A 24,709-nucleotide genomic window follows, 5' to 3' on the forward strand; every position below is an offset into this window, starting at 1 on the left:
CGCTTCGGAAACAGTTTTCAGAATCAGTGAATGTGTTTAGTGGCTAACCCTCTGATTTAGCGAATTGGAGGGTTTTCAAGCATTAACGTTCTGTACTAAAGGCCCGTAGCGTCTGGTCCATTTTCTCTGCCTGTGCAGTGTTACTTGTACTTGTTGGCTGTCCGTTTCCTGGTGCCTTTGTTCTGTGTCGAGTTCATGATTTGTGGGAATACTTTATACATAGTTAATGAACTGGCTTAGCTGTTTTACTCATATTAAAATATGATAGTAAAATAGTTGAGAATAAATATTGCAGTGTGCTAAAGAGTGCTAGGCATGGTTTCTTGAACAGGAATTTGTTATTGCAAAATTGATTTCGGAGTGTTTTACTTTAATTTGCTCATCTATTTACACCATAGATGGATCTCCGTATTAACGAACAGCAAAGAAGAAGCATTAAACATGGCATTCAGAGGGGACCAAAGTACAGGCGAAAGCAGTCTGGAAGATCTTACAAAGGCCATTATTGATGACATCCAGCGATTACCTGGAAATGATGTCTGCTGCGATTGTGGATCATTAGGTATTTATTTCAATGTATTTGCCCTAAGTAGTATGTTTCCTTACCATAATACCGCCCCATTTTATTACTAGTGTCCATAAGTGATGATGTTGTAGGGCTAAAAATAATGATCTAAATACATAACCCAACATTTCAACACCATCTTTTTACAGAAAAGTGCAAACGTATGCAGTCGATTCACTTTCAGTGGCACTCTTGCATTAAAAGCTGAGACACATCACCTTTGTAGCAGACAACAAGCAACCAGTGCATTATATCATATATTCAGTCATTCATACATTCTTTTGTTGCTTTTCAACAAAGATTTTCATTATTCAAATCATTTACTCTTTTGACTTTCGGAAAAGCAGTGTATTTTAGATGCAGCTGTCCTTCATTGCTTTGCCTTGAGGAAGCAACATCCATTCTTTTGTTGCTTTTCAACAAACATTTTCATTATTCAAATCATTTACTCATTTGACTTTCGGAAAAGCAGTGTATTTTAGATGCAGCTGTCCTTCATTGCTTTGCCTTGAGGAAGCAACATCCTTCCTTAGCGTGATTAATTTACGGAGTGTGTGTACTTTAATGTGAATGAACAGAGCACCACCCATATGTATTTTGTTGTGATACTATAGAAATACAATATATACAGTGACATGTATGTAGATATAATACAAAACAAATAAAATTACCTTGCTTACTTTGGAGAAAGGAGTAGGTACTTGAAAACAGACATAATGAGAGCTAGCTAACAACTAAAATGTAAATGTGTTGTATTTGTAAAGCGCACGGCTGCCCACGCGACGGGGTGTCCCGGCGCTGCACTCATACCGCTGTGGAACCTTTCCTGGCTTTTCCATGTGAAATGTCCACTCCTGGGCACCCCAAGGTGAAGCCAGGCATCCAAGCGCTGCTGGGGCCGTTGTGGAGATTAAGCAAACTATTGCCCAGAGTGGGACCCATGATTAGACTAGGCACCGAGGCGAGAATTATCAGGTCCGGGGAGATTGAGTCCAAAAGCCGCCGAGGCGGGAATTGAACCCTGGTCCCGGGCCAGACCTCTGCATCAGGGTCTGCCGCTCTAACCATTGAGCCACACTACTCCAACAACTAAAGGTGAAACTGAATACAAGACAGATTTTGTTAAAGATGGGAATATAGCAACTAGAAGACAAGTATTACCACAGATCTTTTATCCCGTTTTAGGGGTCACAGGGCTAACAGGGGCTCATTCATATGTTCCTAACTTTGATTTACATTAAGCTAAAAGTCTTCAGTCTCCACCCTCAACTTTGTGGGGTCTGCCGCTCTAACCATTGAGCCACACTTCTCCAACAACTAAAGGTGAAACTGAATACAAGACAGATTTTGTTAAAGATGGGAATATAGCAACTAGAAGACCAGTATTACCACAGATCTTACATGTCTTATCCCGTTTTAGGGGTCACAGGGCTAACAGGGGCTCATTCATATTTTCCTAACTTTGATTTACATTAAGCTAAAAGTCTTCAGTCTCCACCCTCAACTTTGTGGAGCACGTCATTTTGCATCGCCTGCAACAATCTGAGTCCCGCTGACTGTATCTATACAGCTCGGCAGGTGTGTAGTGTAGTTGATGTAAATACTTAAAGTGGACCAATCTCAGGTTACCATTCACTGTTAAATGTCAAGTAAGATGGCAGCCTCCAGACCACTCAACCTCAGATAGGGGATTTGGTAAAATCGCATTCCATTTATTTAATGCAGATACACCTAGAGCAACTCCTTCCCTCTGCGATAACTGATATAATCTAGTGACTAGCTTCGTCCACAAAGCGGCTGTGTATAAAAGTTGCAGCGCTTCTAGCACAGGCAGTTCCGCAGGAAATAGTGGATAAAGTGCACGCATAGCAGAACGCAGTCTGGTATAGATAAAGAGCTGCATAGCAGTAACGCCGCAGCCACAGACGCCGAAGCCAAGAATTGACCACCAGGGATCACATCCTCCATTCTCAGTATGTCCATGTCTTTAAGGGTCTTCAGGGCACCCGGCTCAGCAGTGACAGAGATATCTGTATTGTTTAAGAGTAGCATATTGGGCGCATATAACGGCAATTTCTGTGCTCGTTTTCCCAGTTCCCGCCATGCTTTGGCCGTGGTTTGAACTGTGTCAAACTCCCCCTTCTCAAACACTGTATGCGTATTCACTATCATGGCCTTGAGTGGTATTGGGTGAACGGCTCCTGCCTCTACAGCAACATGGGGGATATAAGCTGGATCCTGCTTGCAGTAGTAGGCGTAGTGGGCCTGTGTGCAACGGTAATATAGATTAAAATCAGGCGCTGTAAGTCCTCCCTGCTCAAAGGGATACGTACGAGTCTCCCATTGCAGGTGAGGTTCCCCCCCCCTCCAATGGCAGTTCAACCAGGAGGGAGCGGAGTGTGTTAAAAAAGTGACGTGTCAATTGGACAGGAATGTTCAAAAATAGATACAGAAAATGCGGAAGAATTACCATTTTCATTAGCGCAATGCGATCCGCAAAGGACAGGTGCAACTTGATCCAGCGGGCAACTTGCCCTTCAAGTCGTGTGATGGCTATATCATAATTAGATTGCATCACAGCATGTGGGTCCCTATGAAGCCATATTCCCAAGTATTTTACTGTATCGGTACACCATACTAATGGATAGTCCAGGTCAAGTGGGGGTGTGCAATCCGTGAGAGGTAGGATAACCGATTTGGACCAGTTTATGCCAAGTCGAGAGAACCACTCAAATCGGATATATTCCCTGATAAGGGGCGCCAGGTGTGGAATTTGCTCACAGACATACAACACCATGTCGTCTGCATACATAGAGACTGCTAGAGGGCGTTGGAGAAATTGCAAGGCCGAGTGAGCATAGTGCTGACGCAGGATATAGGCCAGCGGTTCAAGTATGAGTGTAAATAGTAAGGGGGACAACGGACATCCTTGACGTGTGCCGCGTTGAATATGGATTACCTCTGACAAGCGACCGTTGACCCTCACCCATGCAGTAGGACGTGTGTAGAGCAATTTGATCCAATTGGTAAAAATAAAGGGCACCCCAATGTGATGGAGAATCGCAATCATATAGGACCAGGAGATAGAATCAAATGCCTTAGCGCCATCGAAGAGCACCGCCACTGCTGGCAGAGTGGGCTTCAGTACATGCATAACCGTAAAGAGTGTCAGCAGATTATGGAAGGTTGAGCGAGTAGGGACAAACCCAGATTGATCCGGGAGTACCATAACTGGAAGGAGCAGCTTCAACCTGGTCGCCAGAACTTTTGCGAAGATCTTTACATCAGTATTAATTAAGGAGAGGGGTCGGTAGGAATCACACCTGTCTGAGGGTTTGTCAGGCCTGAGCAACATAACCAACGCCTCTTGCAGAGTCGGAGGTCAACACTGAGTCTCATACGCTTCTTCCTAAACCTGGTGAAGGCAGGGAGCGAGGATGCCTATATAGGCCTTGTACAATTCCTCCGACAATCCGTCAGTGCCAGCCGACTTTCCATTAGGCAGTACATTAATGGCGTCCCATATTTCGTCCAGGGTAATAGGATGCATTAAAAACTCTTCTTGCCCCTTTGAGAGCCATACCAGCGCTATATCGTCTAGATACCGTTGTAATTCAGTCTCATCTGCAGCTTGTCGATGAGCATACATTTCAGTATAATATTTTGCGAAAGTTTGTAATGTAAGGGGCGTGTCATAATGCATTACATCATCAGCAAGGACTGCAGTAACTGTATATGCTTGGTCTCGGGGTTCTGTTATTCGGGCAGCGTGCGCTCTACCAGGTCTGCCACCTTCGCCATAGTATCTAGCCTTACATCTACGGGATATATGTCGTATCTCCTGGTCAGCAACGTCGTTATATTCTGTGATTTCTGCTTTTATGAGTGCCAGAGTGGCGGGATCGGCCATGACTTCATATCGTCGCTCTAGGTCTTTCAACTCACGCTCAAGCGAAGACATGGTGCTACACAGAGATTTCAAAACCCCGACCTATAGACCCATACAGGCCCCACGTATGGTCATTTTAAAAGCCCGGTCCAGGGAAGATATGGCTTGGCAGTTCGGCCTGGACTGTTCCCATGAGGCACAGGGTCAAGACTGATTTGCATATGGCCATGTCTGAACTGGGGTGGCTTGGTGAGCAAAATAACGATGTATTAAACCCAGATCTATGACTGGGGGTGAATGTTTTGCCATTGTGCAACATTCCATCCATCCTCTTGTGTGTTTCACTTTAAAAGCCTCCCACAATGTCCCCACTGTCTCGACCAAACCAGTATTATGCGAAAAATAGTCCGCTATAGCCTCACGGATTCCCTCACTGAACACCAGGTCCAGTAGAAAAGAGGACTGCAAACGCCATTGAAACTGGAAGAAGGTATAAGATGGCAACGCCATACTAAGATATACGGGGGAGTGGTCTGATAGCGTTCTAGGTAGATGCTTTATCTGTGCTACCTATGCATTAGCGTCCTGCGTGACTAACCAGTAGGCAATACGAGACCAAACTTGTCGTGCATATGAGTGACATGTACCTTCCCTAGAACCTGGGTGACGTAATCTCCAGGGGTCAGTAAGCCCCAATGTTAGCATACCAACATGGAGCGATGCCGCACCCCTCTTAGGAATGGGGTCCACCCCGGATAATCTATTCACGGCGGGGTCCAGAATCACATTGAAATCAATAATAGTTAAAGGAGGTAGATTGTAAACCTTACCCCACAATGCATCATAAAAGGCAGGATCGTCGACGTTCGGTCCATACAAATTTTCTATCACCATCCTGACATCGATGGTGTGAAGACTCTGTTGCATATTCTTCATCAGCCATTCCAGTTTAGTGCTTGATCCAGCTTCAGGATCTGGCTCAGTGTCGGAGGCATTTGGGGTTTGTGACTTAGAGTTCTTTTTTGCCTCAAAGTTCAGTTTACTCTGCTGCTTATCCGTTCTCCCCATACTTAGCCGTGGTTTAGAGTGGGTACACACAGTTATAGCAGGATTATAGGTGGGAAAATGCGGGAGTACCAGGACCACTACCGTCGCAGCAGTCTTCAGAGACACTTGGGAGATAGAGTAAGATACGTTGTTTTATGCACCTCCGCGTTGTGCTTAAGATCAGTGCATCACACCAGGTGCGGGTCACTTGTTACACTAGTATCACTGCGCAATGCGGAGGACTATACAGCCGCTAGTGCCCCAATGTCATCCAAACAGCAGTAGCATAGAAGGGGCGATTGACAGCACATAAGCAGATGGGCTTAGTAAGTACACACAGGCACAATATTCTGCCACGTGATGTCCTCCAACGCGAGCACGTCACCCAGGATCAACAGCCACTGCCCCTCGATCGCACTCCACTGCAGCTTGTCCATAGGTATAGTATTGTGGCAGTTGGTGTGTAGTGTCCAGAGCAGCGCCCCCCAAAAAATATATATAACTATGGCTGAGACACTGTGACAGACCTTGTGATGCAGGCACTGGCCCCTAGGCTGTGCAGAGTAAACAGGCTGTGCAGGAGCTCCAGTAATGGGGTTGGGCCGTGTGCACTCCACAATGTCAGGCAGAATAGTGTGATCCACAGCCCACTGCTTGTAATATCCAGGACTTCACACCACCATATTCCAGGCCGCGTGAGAAGCAGTGTCACATTAGGCAGCGCTTGCCCCACTGTAATGAGGGAAGATAATTTCCGCCGCGTAGGGGCGCCGCCATTCACCCGTCACCTCGCAGTAGGCCCAGACGGCGAGAACGGCAGTCACCGCAGTCGGAGCTCCAGACCGGCAGCTGGAGTCTCACAGTGCTGCCACAGCAAACAGGCCGCTCAGACATAGGAAAGACGCTGCAGCAGTCGCGCTCCGCCCCGGGGGCTGCACAATCACACAGCGGCCCGCCGGCGAGGGGCCGCCACGCTGATGCTTCACCTCCTCACCTCGGGGCCAGACGGAAGACGAGCTCCACAGTGTGGGGGTCGTGCCGGCACCGGTCGCAGCAATCAGGCTGCCTGACCACGATTTACCAGCGCGCCACACCTCCTCAGCTCCGAAACCCAGTCGCCGGAAACAGACACAGCGATGGAGCAGGCAGTGAGCGGACACACACAGAGAGGTCAGTGGATATTTTAAAACCGAGCCGCCATTTTGTGCCCTGGCAGAGCGAGGCAAACAAGCAGCTACAGGCCCTCAGTCCTCGAATTAGCGGTGGCGAAGTGCTTCCCAGGCGACAAGGATTCCCGGCATATGCAGTAGAGCTTCGGACGGAGCCAGTTTAGCAGGATATTAGGCGGATGATAATCTCGACCAGCAGAGTGGCACTAAAGTACGGCCATCTTGCTCCAGGCTCTCTAGCGCCCCCCTGGGTTCCTCCAATACTTCACCGTGAATTTTCATGGTCTGTCAGTTCGCTGATGGTATCATGGTACCTAGATCTACGCAAGACTTGATAATTCTCACTACAGGCAATTGTACACAGGCATGCTTATTTTAATTTTCCTAATGACGATCCATTTATTGTTTATTTATTGTTTATATGGCTCGAAACGCTGTCAACACTCTAAACCGCCTCATACACTGCTCTGAATTGCCATTTAATGTGTAAAGGTGTTCTTTTGGGATTTGTTTGTCACATTGAGAATTTTATGTATGCCTGAGCCTCTTTGTGTGTATCCTGTTTAGTTTTAGTAGGATGCAGGCTTGTGTCCCACTTGATTTTTTGTTTATATTGTTTCATTAGATTTAAAGTATTAAATATTAGACCTCTGTCCGACTGGACAAGTCTAAAAAATATAGTACTGATTGGATCTATATTCATTCCCTTGTGACTATTTTTGTTTCTCTTGGGACCACTGTTCTCAATAATTTCTAAAAAGACAGCACGCAATTGGGCAAAGCTGGTGCATGTCCCACCTTTCCCAGGAAATGTATCCGCCCACAGCCTACGGCTTGTGGTTACGAGCAGGGGCGCCATTTGTTATCCAGTATTGGGGTATCTTTCATAGATTCACATGCCTGAATCATTCCCCGTCGCCGAGGCGGGAGTCCCACGGTAATAAAATATACAAAAGCAGTGCCTGAGAATAAATTTGTAGTAGGCTGACAAGACTATCGGCCCTAAAAGGCCCAAAACTTAGAAGCCTATCTACCTCATTATATGAAAAGAACTGAAAATAGTTTCAGCCAATCAGCTGACAGCACCCTCTAGAACCTTCCCAGCAGAGGCAGTTCTCCTCAGATTTTCACCGCACGTCGTGTGAAAGGGAGTCTCCCTGAGTGCCTACTCAGTTTTCAACCTTTTTTCTTCAGAATGTCTGAGAAGAAAGCTCTTTTCAAGGCCTGCAGGACCTGTGATAAGAGTGTCCATGTAGGTGATCAGCACAAGAACTGCTTCTACTGCCTGCATCCCTCTCACATTGTGAAGGATTGCAGGATTTACCGTACCTTCCCTGCCAAAACCATCAGGGACAGGGAGGCAAGGGTTCTACTGGGCTCAATTCATCTTCCACAGATGATGAGGACAAAGCTTCAACATCCAGCAAAAGATCCAGATCTAGAGATAGCTCTTCTCCTGAGAGGAAAAAACAACACAAATCCTCTCACGGAGTGTCTGAACCCTCAAGGAGGTTGTCCTCTCCTCCTATGGAATCTCCAGCTTCTCCAGGATCTTCATCAAAAACTGTGAGTAAAGCCCAGACTAAGACTGTCTCTCTGGTGTCTTCTCACACAGTGTCTGTGACTTCTGCCATTTCAAGCTCTTCTGTGACGGTATCTACATCTGCCATTACCTCACCTATTGTTTCAGCTAAGATTTCCTCTAAGAAATCTTCAGGGGCTAAGGACGAAAAATCATCGTCGACGACCATTGCATCGACGACGACACCTTTGTCGACGAAGTCATCGACGATAAAAGCCCCGTCTACGTCATAATCATCGTCGGCGAAGAGCCCGTCGACGACGAAGATCTTGTCGACGAAGAGCCTGTCGACGACGACGGCGTCGACGACAGCCACGTCGACGCCAGCCCCGTCGTCGAAGACCCCATCCACGACGGCCCCGTCGACGAAGACCCCGTCGACGACGGCCTCGTCGACGAAGACCCCGTCGACGACGGCCCCATCGACGAAGAGTCCATCCACAGTACCACCGTCGACGACGACCCCATCGACGGCGAGCTCGTCGACGGCACTTCCACCAATAAGCCAGCCGCCTTCAGCGCAGCTTGTTAAGACGCCTAAATCAACAAGGAGTTCAGCTATCACCAAGACTCCGCCAACAAGACCCTGGCCTGTTCCACCTCAGGTGTCTCAGGTCTCACCTGTGGCCTATACACATTTTCAGCTCAAGACCTATCATAGGCAGGACTACTCTAATATTTCCCCACTGCTACTATCGCAGATCTTAGAGTCATATGTGGAGGAAGAGGATTCTGAGGAGGATGACGGAGATAATGAAGGTCCCTTTGGGATTGCCCGCCATCCATCCGAATTGCACATAAAAGGCCAGGATGAAGAGGACGAAGAGGATATGCAAGAACATTACTACCAAGAGGAGTTGTCTACACCTTTCTATAGACAACCATACAGACCTCCACGTTCGGAGGAGACCAGTCATCTCCCTCCTTCTTTGATATAGAATTTGCAAGCCATGTTGGCAGACTATCGCCAGAGGTTCCCACCGACACCGTCCACGCCAAATGTACCTCCGGTACCAGCGGACGTACCTGCACCTCCTCCACCGCAGCCTCCAGTGTCACCAAGACACACTACAGAACCCGCACCACAAGATGATCGGGATACTTCCTCTTCGGACGAAGATGGAAGAGAGGAAGGTGAGCTGCCTCAAGACAACACACCTACGGATCCATGGGATGATTACGTAATACCCATGCCTTCACATCCTTTGCCACAGCCCTCTGATTCTCCGCCAGAGGACATTGGAGGCTTTCATAATATCATGCAAAGGGCTGCTACAAGGTTTGAACTGCCAGTTACCATTGAGCAGTCAGACTGCTTTTTACATGATTTTAAAGAGGGGTATAGGAGGATCACCAGGGCCATACCCATTATAGACTTTATTTGGCAGGAAGGTCTAAAGATTATGAAGACACCCGCTTCTATCCCCGCAGTCCTTTCTCGTATAGAGAAAAAGTACAGAGCACCGCCAGAAACTCCATCCTGTTTGGTGGGTCACCCACGTCCGGACTCTGTGATATCTCAAGCCACTCAACAGAGGTCCAAGAATCCGTCCACTCCAATCTCGACGCCGCCGGACAAAGAAGGCAGAAGATTGGACCTAATAGGCAAGAAGTTTTCCATCAATGCTGCATCCTCTATCAAAATTCAAAAACAACAGTTGATGGACAGAATGCAGAACAATGTCATACATTCACCCCAGTACAGAGATCTGGGCCTAAATCCATCGTTTTTTTTGCACTCCACACCACCCCAGTTCAGACATGGCCATATGCAAATCAGCCTTGACCCTGTGCCTCAAGGGAACAGTCCAGCCCGAACTGCCGAGCCATGTCTTTCCTGGACCGGAATCAAGCATCCTAGGACCGGTTTCTGGCTATCAGCCGTCTTCAGCCAGGATAGCTTGACTCCAGTGGTGTGGAGAGCATGGGACTCACGTCTGAGCATACTCATCCCACTCGGGGTGACAAAATGCAAAAATAACAGTTGATGGACAGAATGCAGCCGAACAATGTCATACATTCACCCCAGTACAGCGATCTGGGCCTAAATCCATCGTTTTTTTGCACTCCACCCCACCCCTCTATCAAGATAGCAAATTCTCTTGCGATTCTTGCCCGCTACGACCGACAGATGTGGTTGGAGCTGTCTGAATTCCTTGAGTTGATACCTGAGGATCGTCAACAAGAGGCACGTAAGATACTGCTTGAAGGAGAAAGAGCAGCTTCAGACATAATAGATTGCGCCGTGGACATTACGAATACTAATTTCCGTCAGTTAGCCGGTGCTGCGGTGCTCAGATGCCATGGCTGGCTCAGAGCAACCTCATTCAGACCTGAGGTTCAAACAAAAATCCTTGATATGGCTTACGATGGGGACTTGCTCTTCGGTAAGCACATAGATGACGCCTTGCTTACCATCAAAACTGATACTGATACCGCAAAATCGCTTGGTACCCTACAATACAAGAGAGGTTCTTTTAGAGGAGCAGGAGGTAGTGGTTTTTCTTCTAGAGGAAATTACCATAACCGACAGAACAGGCAATATCAATCGCAGTACAAGCAACCGTATAACCAGTCATCATATCGTCAGTCTACCTCCAGTAATTTCTCTCGTCAGGGAGGTAGACGAAGAGCAAACAATCAAGGACGAGATTCAAGCAAGCGTCAATGAATTTTGCCAGACGCCAGTCCAACATCCTTTCCTCCCTGTGGGCGCGAAGATCTCTGCATTTTACCATCAATGGCGGAACATCACATCGGACCGGTGGGTCCTCGATTTAGTGGAAAAAGGACACACTCTGGAATTCCTAAAGAAACCACCTACGACTCTGCCCAAGGGTCCCCCTCACCCTCGTCTTCACTTACTGTTCAAAGAGGCCTTAAACATGTTTCGCAAGAATGCGATAGAGAAGGTTCCAATCTCGCAGAAAGGAATAGGATTCTACTCTCGCTTCTTCCTAATAAAGAAAAAATCGGGAGAGTGGCGCCCGATTCTGGATCTGCGCAGGCTCAACAAATTCTTGAAGAAACAGAGTTTTCGCATGGTGACATTGGCAGATGTGCTCAATTGTCTCAACGAAGGCGATTTTATGGTTTCTCTGGCCTACTTCCATATCCCTATACATCCCAAACATCGCAAATACCTTCGAGTCACAGTGGCTGGCGTCCACTTTCAATTCAAGGTGCTTCCATTCGGGCTAAAGTCGGCACCAAGAATATTTACCAAATGCTTGCCCCAGTTTCTGCAGCGTTGAGGTCCCAGGGGATACAGGTCTTCCCGTACCTCGACGATTGGTTGCTCAAAGGACCATCGAAACAGATCACAAGACAAGCGGTCAAAAGCACCCTTGGTCTATTCTCAAGTCTAGGCCTCACTTTAAATGCAAAAAAGTCACAACTGCAACCCCTACAGGTGTTAACCTTTCTGGGAGCCTTACTGGACACCCAAGAGTGCAAAGCATTCTTGTCTCAGGAACGTCAGGACAGACTCCGAAGACTAGCTAAACAAATATCAGCAAAAAAGTCACTTTCTGTCTGAACATATGCGTCTCTTCTAGGGATGTGCTCTTCAGCGATCAACCTAGTGCCCTTTGCAAGACTCAGGATGAGGGCACTGCAAGAGGAGTTGCAACAACAATGGCATCAAATAGGAAGATCTTTCGACGATTGCATAAAGGTGACACCCAGGATGAGGCAAGCTCTTCAATGGTGGTCGAAAGAAAGAAATCTGTCTCCGGGCTTCACGTTTCTTCAAACTATCCCGGAATTCATTCTGACCACAGATGCATCAATGGAGGGATGGGGAGGCCATCTTCAGGACCTCCAGATTCAAGGCCAATGGTCTCATCAGTATCGGCAGAAACACATCAACAGTCTCGAATTTAGAGCCATTTTCCTTTCTCTGCAAGCGTTACTTCAGAGAATTGCAAATTCTTCAGTGCTGGTGCGTACGGACAATACCACCAGCATGTTTTACATCAACAAGCAAGGGGGAACGAGATCTCTATCTCTATCGAAGGAAGCTCAAGAGATGTGGGAGTGGATTATAGAACACGGCATAACACTCAGAGCGGAGCATGTAAAGGGGGTTCAAAATTCTTTAGCTGACAACCTCAGCAGATCCCTCGCAGGTTGCCACGAATGGGAGCTGGAACAGGAACAGGTGAACAGGATCTTCCAAAGATGGGGCCCACCAAATCTGGATCTGTTTGCGACCCAGCAGAACAGCAAATGCCTGTACTTCGCCAGCAGATTTCCTCAATGGGGGTCAAGAGGGAATGCCCTGTCCATGAGATGGTCAGGAATCTATGCGTACGCTTTTTCCCCGATACCGTTAATACCAAGGATTCTGCAGAAGATGAAGAGAGAACATCGCACTCTTCTCCTCATTGCTCCTCGCTGGCCGAGGCAGTATTGGTTCCAGGATCTACTCCTGCTATCTCAGCAACCTTCAATTCTTCTCAGACCAACACTTGCCATGCTGTCAAGGGAAGGAGGTCCGATTCTGCACCCGGACCCACATTCGCTGCACTTGCACGCCTGGCTCCTGACTTCTTAGAGTTTAAAGATCTCCAAATCTCTGAAGACTGTAGAGCAATTCTGTCTCCAGCCCGTGCTCAAAGTACTATCCGACGTATCGTTGTAGTGTAGTTCCTATTTTCCCAATAGGCTCTGCGCATTGGAATAGTACCTACAGCAGTAAAGGCCTAGGCCAGACGTTAACTAGGTCTACAACTGTCGATACTAGACTTAATTTTTGGGTTTGCCAGCTAAGCTCAGAGTTCGCTAGAAACTTTCTCGAATGTTCAAGGAAGGATTAACTCCCCTGATTAGACAAGAAGGGATTTAGTTTCTGACAACCATAGAACATGACAACTTTGCTCTCCCCTAATCAAGAGTCAATCTCAAGAGTCGTGTGAGCACAAGGCAATTATTTTACTCAGTCAGTACGTGCATTCTTAGTCTCATCAGAATGTAGAGAAAAGGAAGAGACGGGCGTGTTCAATAAAAAGATGTTATTTATTGATCAGTCTCTTTTCTCGTACAAGAGAAATGGATCGATATTATTGCAATACTTATAGTTAAGTAAAGTGCATACATTAGAAGCAATAGTATAAAATAATACTGTAAAAACATTGATATGGTTTCTGAGCCATATGATGTTTAAAATGATTAAAATATATTTACATACACACATACATTTGACTAAACGTACTCAACTGGTGTTTCTAAATACGCCTACCCCGTGTACCTGACATAAGTCTAATGCGTGGGCGGAAATAGAAAGTTACAGTTTAAGTTAAGTTTGTTTTTGCCAAGTGAATAACTAAAGAATTCTCTAGGAGGGGTTATTCAGTTCTGTACCTGGAATTTAGGATGAATGAGGAATGGTATCTCTTTCTCTGCTCTCGATATTCCAGGCTGCCTGCGAGGGCTACCCGGAAGCGCCGGTGCTGGGTCTCTCGGCTTGAGATAGCAGCGCGTCTCTCAGCGCGTCAGGAAGGCGGGGCTGCTGCCAGCGGGGTCTGCTTCTGCTCTCGGCTTCGGCAAGTGTGGCTGCTCCGTCTTGTCACCACGCGTGTGTTTGCATAGGGCAAGGTCGGCAATATTTATACCTTAAAGGTGCCGGGATTGACGTAAGGATGGACATAGGTACGTCAATAAAGATGTCATACGACTTGCTCGTTAGCACATTCTTTACTAAAGTTCTCTGTGAAATCAAAACAATGGCCGCACGGATTATCCAGGTTGTCATAGGTTTGATTTGTTATGAGAACATCGTATGCCTTATCAGGGGCTGGAGGAATATCGCTTGTCTAATTAGATCTCAAGCGTTATGACCTAATCAGATAACACGTTCCTGTGCCGTAGTGTGACTGCGTCAGATAACGGTATCTGCATCATGGGGAATTTCTTGCCTCATGGGCTGACTGTTAGTTAACTAGCTAGGTAGTTTAACCAGAATAGGGTCAGGAATAGGGGGATCGATTCAGAACCTATAGAAATACACGACACCCACTCCACGCTAACTATGGTCATATCTACTAATCTATGCATAGTATAACATAGTACAACATACTATAGAGTATAGTGTATACCTTACCACCCCAAAATACATAAATGCATTTTGAAATTTTCAAATATACTGAAAAATTGCAGTCATATATATTGTATGCACTTAAGCTATGAATTAAATGCAAAAGTAAACACGCATCGTTATGCATTATTGCTTGTTGGTATATGAGAAATACACATGAAATGGCTCTTAATATGGCTATACAGAAAAAAAGTCGAAACCATTTCATCACATAAAATATATTGTGAACATACCAGTGGGCAGCTAAAGTCTATATAAAGTCTATAAAGAATCTAAAAAAATAGAAATCTTAGTTCTCTAGGAATAGTTTCTTACTTTAAGCAGAAGATCAGTGTCCCGGGAAAAAATATATAGAAAAATATTTTAGGGGCTTGCTGAAAAAAGTTGCTGTCCGTGAACTGGATTGTAATTGTTCATGTGACTTTATTATTAAAGTTGAAGGCCGAATTCAGGGAACGCCGCGTGCGAGTTTACTCAAAAGTCTCTATTTCTGTTCCGGAGAGAACATCATATCATTCAGGCTTTCGAAAAAACTGTCAACAGCTTCATGGGAAAGTTCCACTAAGTCGGAAATAGGGGTAACCATGCATTCATGCGCATGATTGTCTCCATTGACATTCTGATTTGCATTGCTGACAGAAGGTCGTACCTGTTCGATGCTGCTTTCATCTCGTACTTCACTACTCTTCAATCGCAGTGGTGAAGATTCCAGGAATGCCGTCATCAGAATTGGCAGCCTTTGAGGGCAGCACAGTGCGTGAACCTTGGTAGGAACCAACAGTGTATCTGCATCCACTGGCGCATCCGATTGTAGCGTCAGACAGGTGTCTAACACGCATTCTTCTCCGCATAGCAGACACCTTAGTACAGGTAAAACACACCTTTGCCACATTGGTCGAAATGATAGAAACCAAGTCATGTTTAGGTCTCTAAGCCGGGAGAGTCCCAGGATTTTTGATATCCGGTCCCGGTATCCAATGGCTAGGATCGTATCTTCCATTGTCGTGAGATTTTGTTCTGTGACATGGGTTGCCATAACGAAAAATAAGGACCAGGAATAGGATTCCTGCAATTAGTCCTAGGATCAGGGGAAGTCCGCCAAAAATCGAATGGACGAAGTCTGGAAAAATACCCAGTATGGCTTTGAATGGTGTTAATGCCATCGAAAATACTGTCTTAAATACCTTTGAGACCCCTGTGGTATCAGAAATATTTAAGATTTCGCTCAGGATTTCCGCGAAATGTACGGGGGAATTGGTTGATAATAATGTATGTATCTCTGCAGTCGTCCTTGCGACTTGTAGATCATACGTTTCTTTAGATGACGTGAGCCTTGTAGGCGTCTGAAGAAGCACTGTTTTCATTCTGCTTAAAGTGTCTATTCGAATAGAAGTAATTTTCAGACCGGGCCATGCCCTTGCCTCCCTGTCTGGAAAGGAGCTGGGGAACAAAGAACGTCCACAGCACTTGACCTTCGCCGTCGTAGTGACGAGATAAGGAGTCCCGGGCTTAAGACTACAGCATCTGCGGTCTACAATAAGAATGTAACTCCCATTATAGAGTCTTTGAAAGAATGGTTCTATTTCAGTTGCAGGTGCGCCTTGCTGGTGACATGAAAGGTTGTATGAATTCCCTTCACAGGCTCCGTGCAAACTAATACCGTTACACAGAAGCGTGCCGCTCAGTGACATAGCACAATTGTTGCCACTAAGAAACACTTTCTGTCCTTTGTTACTGACACATGCATGTGAATAGGGCAGGTTCCAAGTTGTTTTAAGGTACCCTTTTCCCAATTTCTCGTACATGCCAGCCTGTATATATTTTTGGCAGTATTGAAACCTGAAGGTTGAGATTGGAATATTTATGATTCCGTGTATTATCCATTCACTGACAGGTCGTTCTGACATTGTCATTGGTAATCTTTCTAGTTTTTCAATGCTCAAGATTGTATAATCAGCACCCTTCTGCGCCATACCGATTTGTCTATCAGTAAGGTTAAAGATTTGGAATAGTGACGTTGTGTTGATTAAACGCCAAGGCACGTAGCCTGAACGCAGATTTTGTAACGTCCAGCCAAGCTGTACAATAGAACGCAATTGTGACTGACCATGTTGTAATAATAGTAAGTCTTGCGATAATATATCGATTGCTGAAGACACAATGCTGTCCAATGAAAAAATTCTGGAGGACAGAGTCATTAACCCATTGTCCACTACAGAAAGTGATTTTTCCAAATTAATACGGTCAATTTCCCGTATTCTTTCTGCTGTCTCAATTTGAGTAACCTTCCAGGCCTCATTGTATGCTGCATATACAGAGGCTGCTATGAAACGCTTATGACGCTGTTTGCGTGGTCCCAGTATGAAATCACGCAAGTCAGCACCATCAGTAAGTAAAGTTAGGTGTTGCTTAATTTCAGGCAGTGTGGAATACTGTAGCCATTGAAGGCATAATTTGCCCACACTGTAGGTTGTTATTATCCCTGGGTGATGTCTTTGGGGATATCTAGGGTCTGGCCTGGTCATTTTGAAACCCTGTGTTTTATTCAGGAATCTATCTTGACAGTTATTTGTATCTGTGGGCCAGATCAACCATTGTTTCCAATCAGGATGTGTTCTGTTTTGGTTAAGTATATGGTTTATGTCTATTCCTTCATCTGTATCAGAGTTATTGCTAAACATTGTTGGCTTTGGAATAGACAGGTTATTTAAATCTTTGATTTTTGCTAGGCCAAGACAGGTGGTTTGTTGGACGGTGTCATTTAAAAATATCATTTGTTCTGGGATCATGCAGGCTCTAAACAAAGCTTCTAAACCCTGTACTTGCCATTCTTTTGTACCCCAAACACTTTTCAAATCAACATGTTTGTCCCAATAATCAAATCCAAAAGTATTCATTTTTTCAAAGAAAGAATCTGAATATATCAATTTTGTGTTGGTTATCATGGTTTTCATCCCTGTCTTGTTTGACAATTTGTAATAAAATGTTTCAGCATTAGTTATGTTAAAACCTGAAAAATATGAATATTTGTCATATACGGTTCTAGAGCTCCCTTTTGGAGGTGTAGCACAATGTTCCCATTGATTATAACTTAAAACATTTCTAGGTTGTGCAGATTTATGCAAGAAATGGTTACCATAGTGGTTATAGCAATACATACTATCATAATTTGTAGAACCCTGCAAATAATCATGTTTTGTAAATTTAGCAGACATTACTAAGTCAGACATCATATTGTTAATACTTTCAAAGTCCCAATCATCAGCAAATGAGTTTGGTTTTGCAAAGTCACTCAAAGAGATCTTGATTTGGTGTGGATATTTCAGGATCTCGACCGGACCATAAATTTCATAGTCAGTGTTGTCCCAGGCTACCCCACCAGGTATTGGAATTGCTGTGAAGTTGGCTGAAGAAAGTTCTGAAGAAAGTTCTCGTTTCTCGACGTGTGAAGATGTGTGTGGTTTGAGGACCAAGTTGATGTTCTGACTTGCTGTGTCCATTTTAGCATATTTTCCCTCAATGAAGCGTCCCAAGGTAAATACCATGATGAGCCAAAGTATGAGGATAAATGCACCAAAACCCACCCAAAATTCAATCCATGGAGAAATCAGATATGTTTCTTTCAGTTGTTTCAAAAAGTTCCTTTGCTTTGTCTTTAAAGGATTTTGATGATGGCTGTGTCTTTTGTTCGCTGAAGCCTTCAGAGGAATCATCGAAGTTGATGAAGTAACCGGATGCAGTTCTGTCAATTGTTCCAATTGGTTCAGGATTTTTGTTTCTTGCATTTTCACTTGGTACTTCTGTATAGATTGGTGTGTCTCTGCTAAATGTCTTTATTTGGGTTTTCAGAGGTCTTAGTTCTATTGCATTGCTGCATAGTCCTTGTTGTTCTTCTGTAGGCGTTTCGAATGTGATGAGCCTCTTTGTTAGGACCTCTGTACTGGTAGCAAACCTTGGTGTTCTGCTACTTATTGGGAGTCCACTTGGCCTACTGTTTGTTATCGGCCACATGTTGTGGTTTTACCAGGTCGATGGATACAACTCGGTTCTCCTTTTTTCCAGCAAGTGGCGGTAGTACAACTGATCTTGTCCCGTTGACAGACAAGACAGGAACTGCTTTTCTGTAAGAAGGCCCAAATTCCTTCTTTACCGCGATCTTTTCCCTGACTAGATCCCCGACTTTTGGAATCCAGACAGGTCTTGCTGGGACAGGTGGTGATTCTTCAGTGGTTGTTGGCTGTTGTTTCAACTGTATGTTGCTCAGGTCTTTTCTTGTTTTGTTTAAGTCCTGCAAAATAGCCAAACGGTCTTTGACATCAAAGGTTTTTTCTATTACCACTGAAGTCTGACTATCAAGGTCAGAGATCAACATCCTAGTTCCGAATAATAATTCGTACGGACTGAATCCCTTCAGAGAATTTCTTGGCAAGTTATTTAGACTACGTTGGACACTTATTAGATGTTTGACCCACCCAGCTCCCGAACCTAATATCCTTTCTATTATAGATTGCTTTCTGTCTTGGTTTTTTCTTTACACCATCCCATACCCTCAGGAAGGAAGTGAGAAGATTCCCGCTGGGCTGTGCTCATTTGGCCATTCCTTCCCCCCCCAGGGTGGATTGCCTGAGAAAAAGAAAAATTGGTCGAACGTAGCATGCTCTTAGCGTATATGCCATTTAGACTCGCAAATCTTGTATAACAGTCCGGACGTCAGCCGAGTGCTGTGGATCTACATTATAAGTGGAACTAGCCTGTATATGTTAATCGCAAGCCATTCTTTTTGCTGGTAATATTATCTGCCTTGATACGACGAGGTATTAAACTGCTTCTCTCCCCACTGCGATCTCTGTTGCAGTTTGGGCAGTTTTTTACAAAGATGGTAAGATGGAGGCTCATGCCTGGCCACCAGTACCGTGATTGTAATTCTTCCAGAGAATCTTTTAATTTAAGGTGTCTGTGACCCTCGCCCATGTGTGCGTCTGCGATTAACAAGTTTCTCCTGTCCATGTTTGGAATCACTCTATCCCCCACTCCAGGGATTCGAGCAAAAGGGACGGAGTTTGCATCGATTATGTATGTATAATTGAGTGGATAGTTGATCGGTAACGCTGAGCAGTCGCCTTTTGATGACGTTTTCACCGCCAGCAATGTTTCGCCGTCAATGTATTTTAATGTACGCTTTTTCCGATCTACGGGAGCCGATTTAGTGGCTGCCGCTGCGGCTGTCTCAGCCAATGAATTCCCCACAACGTGAACGCCATCACGTTGATGACTCAGTGAGTGAGTCACGTGAGTCTTTGGTAGTTCTTTCTTCAAAAGAGCTACTTGTTCCCAGAGAAGTCTCTGCTTTATTGGTGCATCTGTGTCATCTTTGTAACCGTTCTGAATCCATGTCTGCAAATCCTTGTTATATGCTTTGACGCAGAAATATGAATCTGACACTATAAGTTTCGGGAATTCGCGATCCGCATTATCTAGCGCCATTTTCAAAGCTAATATTTCAGTTTGTAGTTCTGAATTAGTTTCTACTGAGTGTGATTTTGTTAATAGAGGTCTTAGTTTACCTCCGTGCCACACTTCTTTTGTAATCTCACATGTGGGATTGTATGCATGTTCTCCCCAAACGGAGGGTTGAGCATGTCCGTCTGTATAGATTACACAGGCGTAATGTCTTAGAGGCAGAATGTCGATTGGCAGAGGATACGTTTTTTCATATTTTAGATTTTTTAATTCTTCTAGTTCTTAAAAGACTGTCAACCAGGCAATACTTGATAATTCATATCCTCCGTACTTAATTTTCAGATGGGCAATTCTGGACTTTTTGAAGTTGAATTTGTACCCCTCTGCAGCGAAACCAAGTATTATGGTGTTCACTTTTTTCAAGTGAGTTTCCAAGTCATCATCTGTTAAGTAAATGTCATCGACATAAGATAATGCTTCATCATCATATTGTTGTAGTAATTCTGTTACTCTCGCTGAGAATACCCCCGGGCTATTCTTGTACCCCTGGGCTAACCGACAGAATTGTTTTTGAGTGCCATTTACTGAGAATGCAGTTAAATATCTGCTCTCTGGTGCTATGTTTTGACAAAAGAATCCGTTGGAGATGTCCAAGGTTGTTTTGTATTTTTTGCGCACTATGTTATTCATTAGTGCAGCACTGTGTGAGTTTTGCACTGCAAAAGTTTTGCAACATGTGTTAAGGTGTCGGTAATCCAAAACTAGACGGTACGAATTGTCTGGTTTGGAGACCGGAAACAAAGGATTGTTCATTTGTGAGGTGCAAGTTTCAATCACCCCTTGGTATTCTAGCTGATCTAGTATTTCATTTACTTGTTTTTTAGCTTCTTGCTTAATTGGGTACTGCCTTTGTGCAGTTGGTTGTGATTTTAACTGGACTTTGTGAGGAGGAGAATCCTCATCCCATCCTACATGATTTTTATATAAAGCAGGTGCTAAGGCCACTGCCCACTTTCTAGCAAGTGTGTATTTTTTATGAATCGGTATTTGATTCGAGAAGGCAGGCATAATTACTTCTTCGCCATGAGGGCACTCCCTGAACAAACTCCGGTGGCCAGTCTTTTTCAGCTAGAAGGATGTCATAGCCCTTGGATAGGTTATCCCAAAATAGTCCCCTTATTTTCCTAGTCTTATCTCCCTCTATACGTAATGTTATCTCGTATATTTTGTGGGGCTTGCTAACTCTGGTATCTGCAGTTTCCACTTGAAGGTATTCATTCGTGTCCACTGTCTCCAGATGATTCATAAGGACTTTGCGAGCTATGCTCACCTCTGCTGCGCTGTCTAGCATTGTCTGAGCCCACTCTCCGTTTTTCAATTGTGTCCTCAGTATTCTCGGCATTGTTAACTACCTTGATACTGGCTACCTTCTTTTTTGGAAATTGTGATTTTTTTTTTCCAGTTGAGCAGGTTCCTTGTCTTTGGACTTGGCGTGCTCTTCTGATCGTCCTCTTCTTTCCGATTTCTGCGAGGAATTCTGAAAAGATTGAGAGGGACGTGTATCAATGTCTTGATATCTATCAGGTTTTTTAATATTATCCCTATTTCTAAGGTTATATCTATTCCCAGAGGGTTCACTCTGAGGTGACCTTTGTCTCGGGTTTGGAGATTTCTCTCTTCGCCTAGGAGACCTTCCTCTGGACTGGAATTTCTTTTCTTTTGGATTGGATTGTTTGTTTCCATCCCAGTTCTTTTTTGGTGAATTATTATTATTAAAAAATATTTTTTCTGGACTTGTAGTCAGTTGCGGTTTTACCGGTATTCCACCTAGACTATCTCTGCCTAGTTCTTCATAGGATTTTTCTATGATTCTGGCAATTTCAGCTGGTTGGTCTGCTATATCTGTCTCTTTTAACCTCTGGCGGATCGCCACGTTTGCTGCTTCACCTTTTATGTTGGCTAGTAATATAGCCGAGACCTGCTTGAAGTCTTTCAGTAATTTCATACCAAGAGTTAAAGCAGGTTCTGGACCATATTCATCTTGAATTTGTTTTAGCACATCTGGTATTACCGAAATGGATGGAACACCGTGCGTTTTTGTGTAGATGGAAGCAAAGACTGTACCCCAAGTGTCACAGTCCTCAATGTGTGGTGCGATTCCCATTGGGAGACATATAGTCAGAATCCTGTGTTTTTCTAGCGGGGTGGTGTCAGGAAACACCGCCTCTATTTGGGTGATTTTCTGTGCCAACCAGAATGGTATCTGTTCCCGTTTAGCTGGAACCTTACCTAGGCAGGATTGGATGTTCTGTGGTGTAATTTTATTTGTGTTCCCCTGGTGAGAGGTCAGCTGTGGTAGTTTAATCGCTGGCTGAATTGTAGAAGTCCGCATTACATACTGAACTAATTGTCTGTGAATTTTTAGTAGTTGTTTTAGCTGTATTAATAGCTCTGGTGCAGGCATTTCGTCGATGTCTGGATGTGGTGTGTATCCGGCTAAGACCGGCCACGTTGCTCCTGGTCTTCCTAAAGGACCGAGCCTTGTAATGTGATTATTATGTTTTAGGGCGCCATCAAATAAGAGCAAATGCTCTTGGAATTTGAGTGGTACTTCCACCTCCTCGAAAGGAGTGTACGTTTCAGGAGGTTCCTCTACTTTGTAATAGTGGAAGTACTTTGTTACAGCATTTGCTGCTGGAAAATGTATCCATGTATAGTATACCTCTGTCTGCCGATATTCGTGTGCCTCAATTACGAATATGACTGTGCCACCTCTAGGTGTCAGTCCATTTTCTATAAGTTTTAAGGTTATAGATCTCCTTTTAATGACCGGAATGAGTATTATATCCGCGTCTGCTGCTTGCATGGTAGCATCAGCATCTGCTATTTCAGTAGCTAATCTAATTGCCTCTCTTTCTCCATCACTGTCTCCCATTTTACTGACAGGATGGTATTATTTTTATTTGCAGATCAGGTTTCTTTATGGAAACAGAGATTAGATGCACAATATTCTGGAACTGTTTTATCCTTCAACGTTGACTAGACCAAAAACCATACATAGGAGTTCCCTCCTGCGAGGTTTTGGAGGATATAATAACCTTTCACCCACTCCAGACGTCTTTGGAGTATTTGGGAAAAGGGGTCTGAGTGAGAAAGCACGACTGAGTTACTCTAAATGTCTTACGTTAGTTTTATCGCCCTTTCCAAACGCGTTGGGCGCCATGTAGTGTAGTTCCTATTTTCCCAATAGGCTCTGCGCATTGGAATAGTACCTACAGCAGTAAAGGCCTAGGCCAGACGTTAACTAGGTCTACTACTGTCGATACTAGACTTAATTTTTGGGTTTGCCAGCTAAGCTCAGAGTTCTCTAGAAACTTTCTCGAATGTTCAAGGAAGGATTAACTCCCCTGATTAGACAAGAAGGGATTTAGTTTCTGACAACCATAGAACATGACAACTTTGCTCTCCCCTAATCAAGAGTCAATCTCAAGAGTCGTGTGAGCACAAGGCAATTATTTTACTCAGTCAGTACGTGCATTCTTAGTCTCATCAGAATGTAGAGAAAAGGAAGAGACGGGCGTGTTCAATAAAAAGATGTTATTTATTGATCAGTCTCTTTTCTCGTACAAGAGAAATGGATCGATATTATTGCAATACTTATAGTTAAGTAAAGTGCATACATTAGAAGCAATAGTATAAAATAATACTGTAAAAACATTGATATGGTTTCTGAGCCATATGATGTTTAAAATGATTAAAATATATTTACATACACATATACATTTGACTAAACGTACTCAACTGGTGTTTCTAAATACGCCTACCCCGTGTACCTGACCTAAGTCTAATGCGTGGGCGGGAATAGAAAGTTACAGTTTAAGTTAAGTTTGTTTTTGCCAAGTGAATAACTAAAGAATTCTCTAGGAGGGGTTATTCAGTTCTGTACCTGGAATTTAGGATGAATGAGGAATGGTATCTCTTTCTCTGCTCTCGATATTCCAGGCTGCCTGCGAGGGCTACCCGGAAGCGCCGGTGCTGGGTCTCTCGGCTTGAGATAGCAGCGCGTCTCTCAGCGCGTCAGGAAGGCGGGGCTGCTGCCAGCGGGGTCTGCTTCTGCTCTCGGCTTCGGCAAGTGTGGCTGCTCCGTCTTGTCACCACGCGTGTGTTTGCATAGGGCAAGGTCGGCAATATTTATACCTTAAAGGTGCCGGGATTGACGTAAGGATGGACATAGGTACGTCAATAAAGATGTCATACGACTTGCTCGTTAGCACATTCTTTACTAAAGTTCTCTGTGAAATCAAAACAATGGCCGCACGGATTATCCAGGTTGTCATAGGTTTGATTTGTTATGAGAACGTCGTATGCCTTATCAGGGGCTGGAGGAATATCGCTTGTCTAATTAGATCTCAAGCGTTATGACCTAATCAGATAACACGTTCCTGTGCCGTAGTGTGACTGCGTCAGATAACGGTATCTGCATCATGGGGAATTTCTTGCCTCATGGGCTGACTGTTAGTTAACTAGCTAGGTAGTTTAACCAGAATAGGGTCAGGAATAGGGGGATCGATTCAGAACCTATAGAAATACACGACATCGTTTTAAATGGAAACGTTTCTGTTGTTGGTGCGAGGCTAATAATATCCATCCTCTTAAAGCTCCACCTGAGGATATCCTACCTTACTTGCTCTCGCTGACCAAGGCGGGTCTAGTATTCTCTTCTATAAAGGTACATCTTGCTGCAATATCCCGATTCAGGAGAAGTTCGAACAAACCTTCACTATGTTCCTCTTCACTAATAAAGCAATTTCTTAAAGGATTATTTAGAGCCTTTCCTCCAATACGACTTCCACCTCCCGAATGGGATCTCAATATTGTGTTATCCCAATTAATGAGAAGA

At 44.5% G+C, this 24,709-nt stretch overlaps 1 protein-coding gene across 3 annotated transcripts in view; it reads left to right on the forward strand.

The window, feature by feature from the left end:
* ASAP1 (ArfGAP with SH3 domain, ankyrin repeat and PH domain 1) overlaps positions 1-24,709 on the forward strand; it is a 2,040,747-nt gene that overhangs the window by 1,144,738 nt on the left and 871,300 nt on the right. For all 3 annotated transcript variants that reach the window (XM_078686749.1, XM_078686753.1, XM_078686750.1), the window contains one exon: positions 399-562. In XM_078686749.1, coding sequence (XP_078542875.1) covers positions 399-562 — 164 coding nt within the window. The remainder of the gene's footprint in view (positions 1-398; positions 563-24,709) is intronic.

The sequence above is a fragment of the Lissotriton helveticus genome, chromosome 4_1 (assembly GCF_964261635.1).
Source record: "Lissotriton helveticus chromosome 4_1, aLisHel1.1, whole genome shotgun sequence".
Taxonomy (NCBI): Eukaryota; Metazoa; Chordata; class Amphibia; order Caudata; family Salamandridae; genus Lissotriton; species Lissotriton helveticus.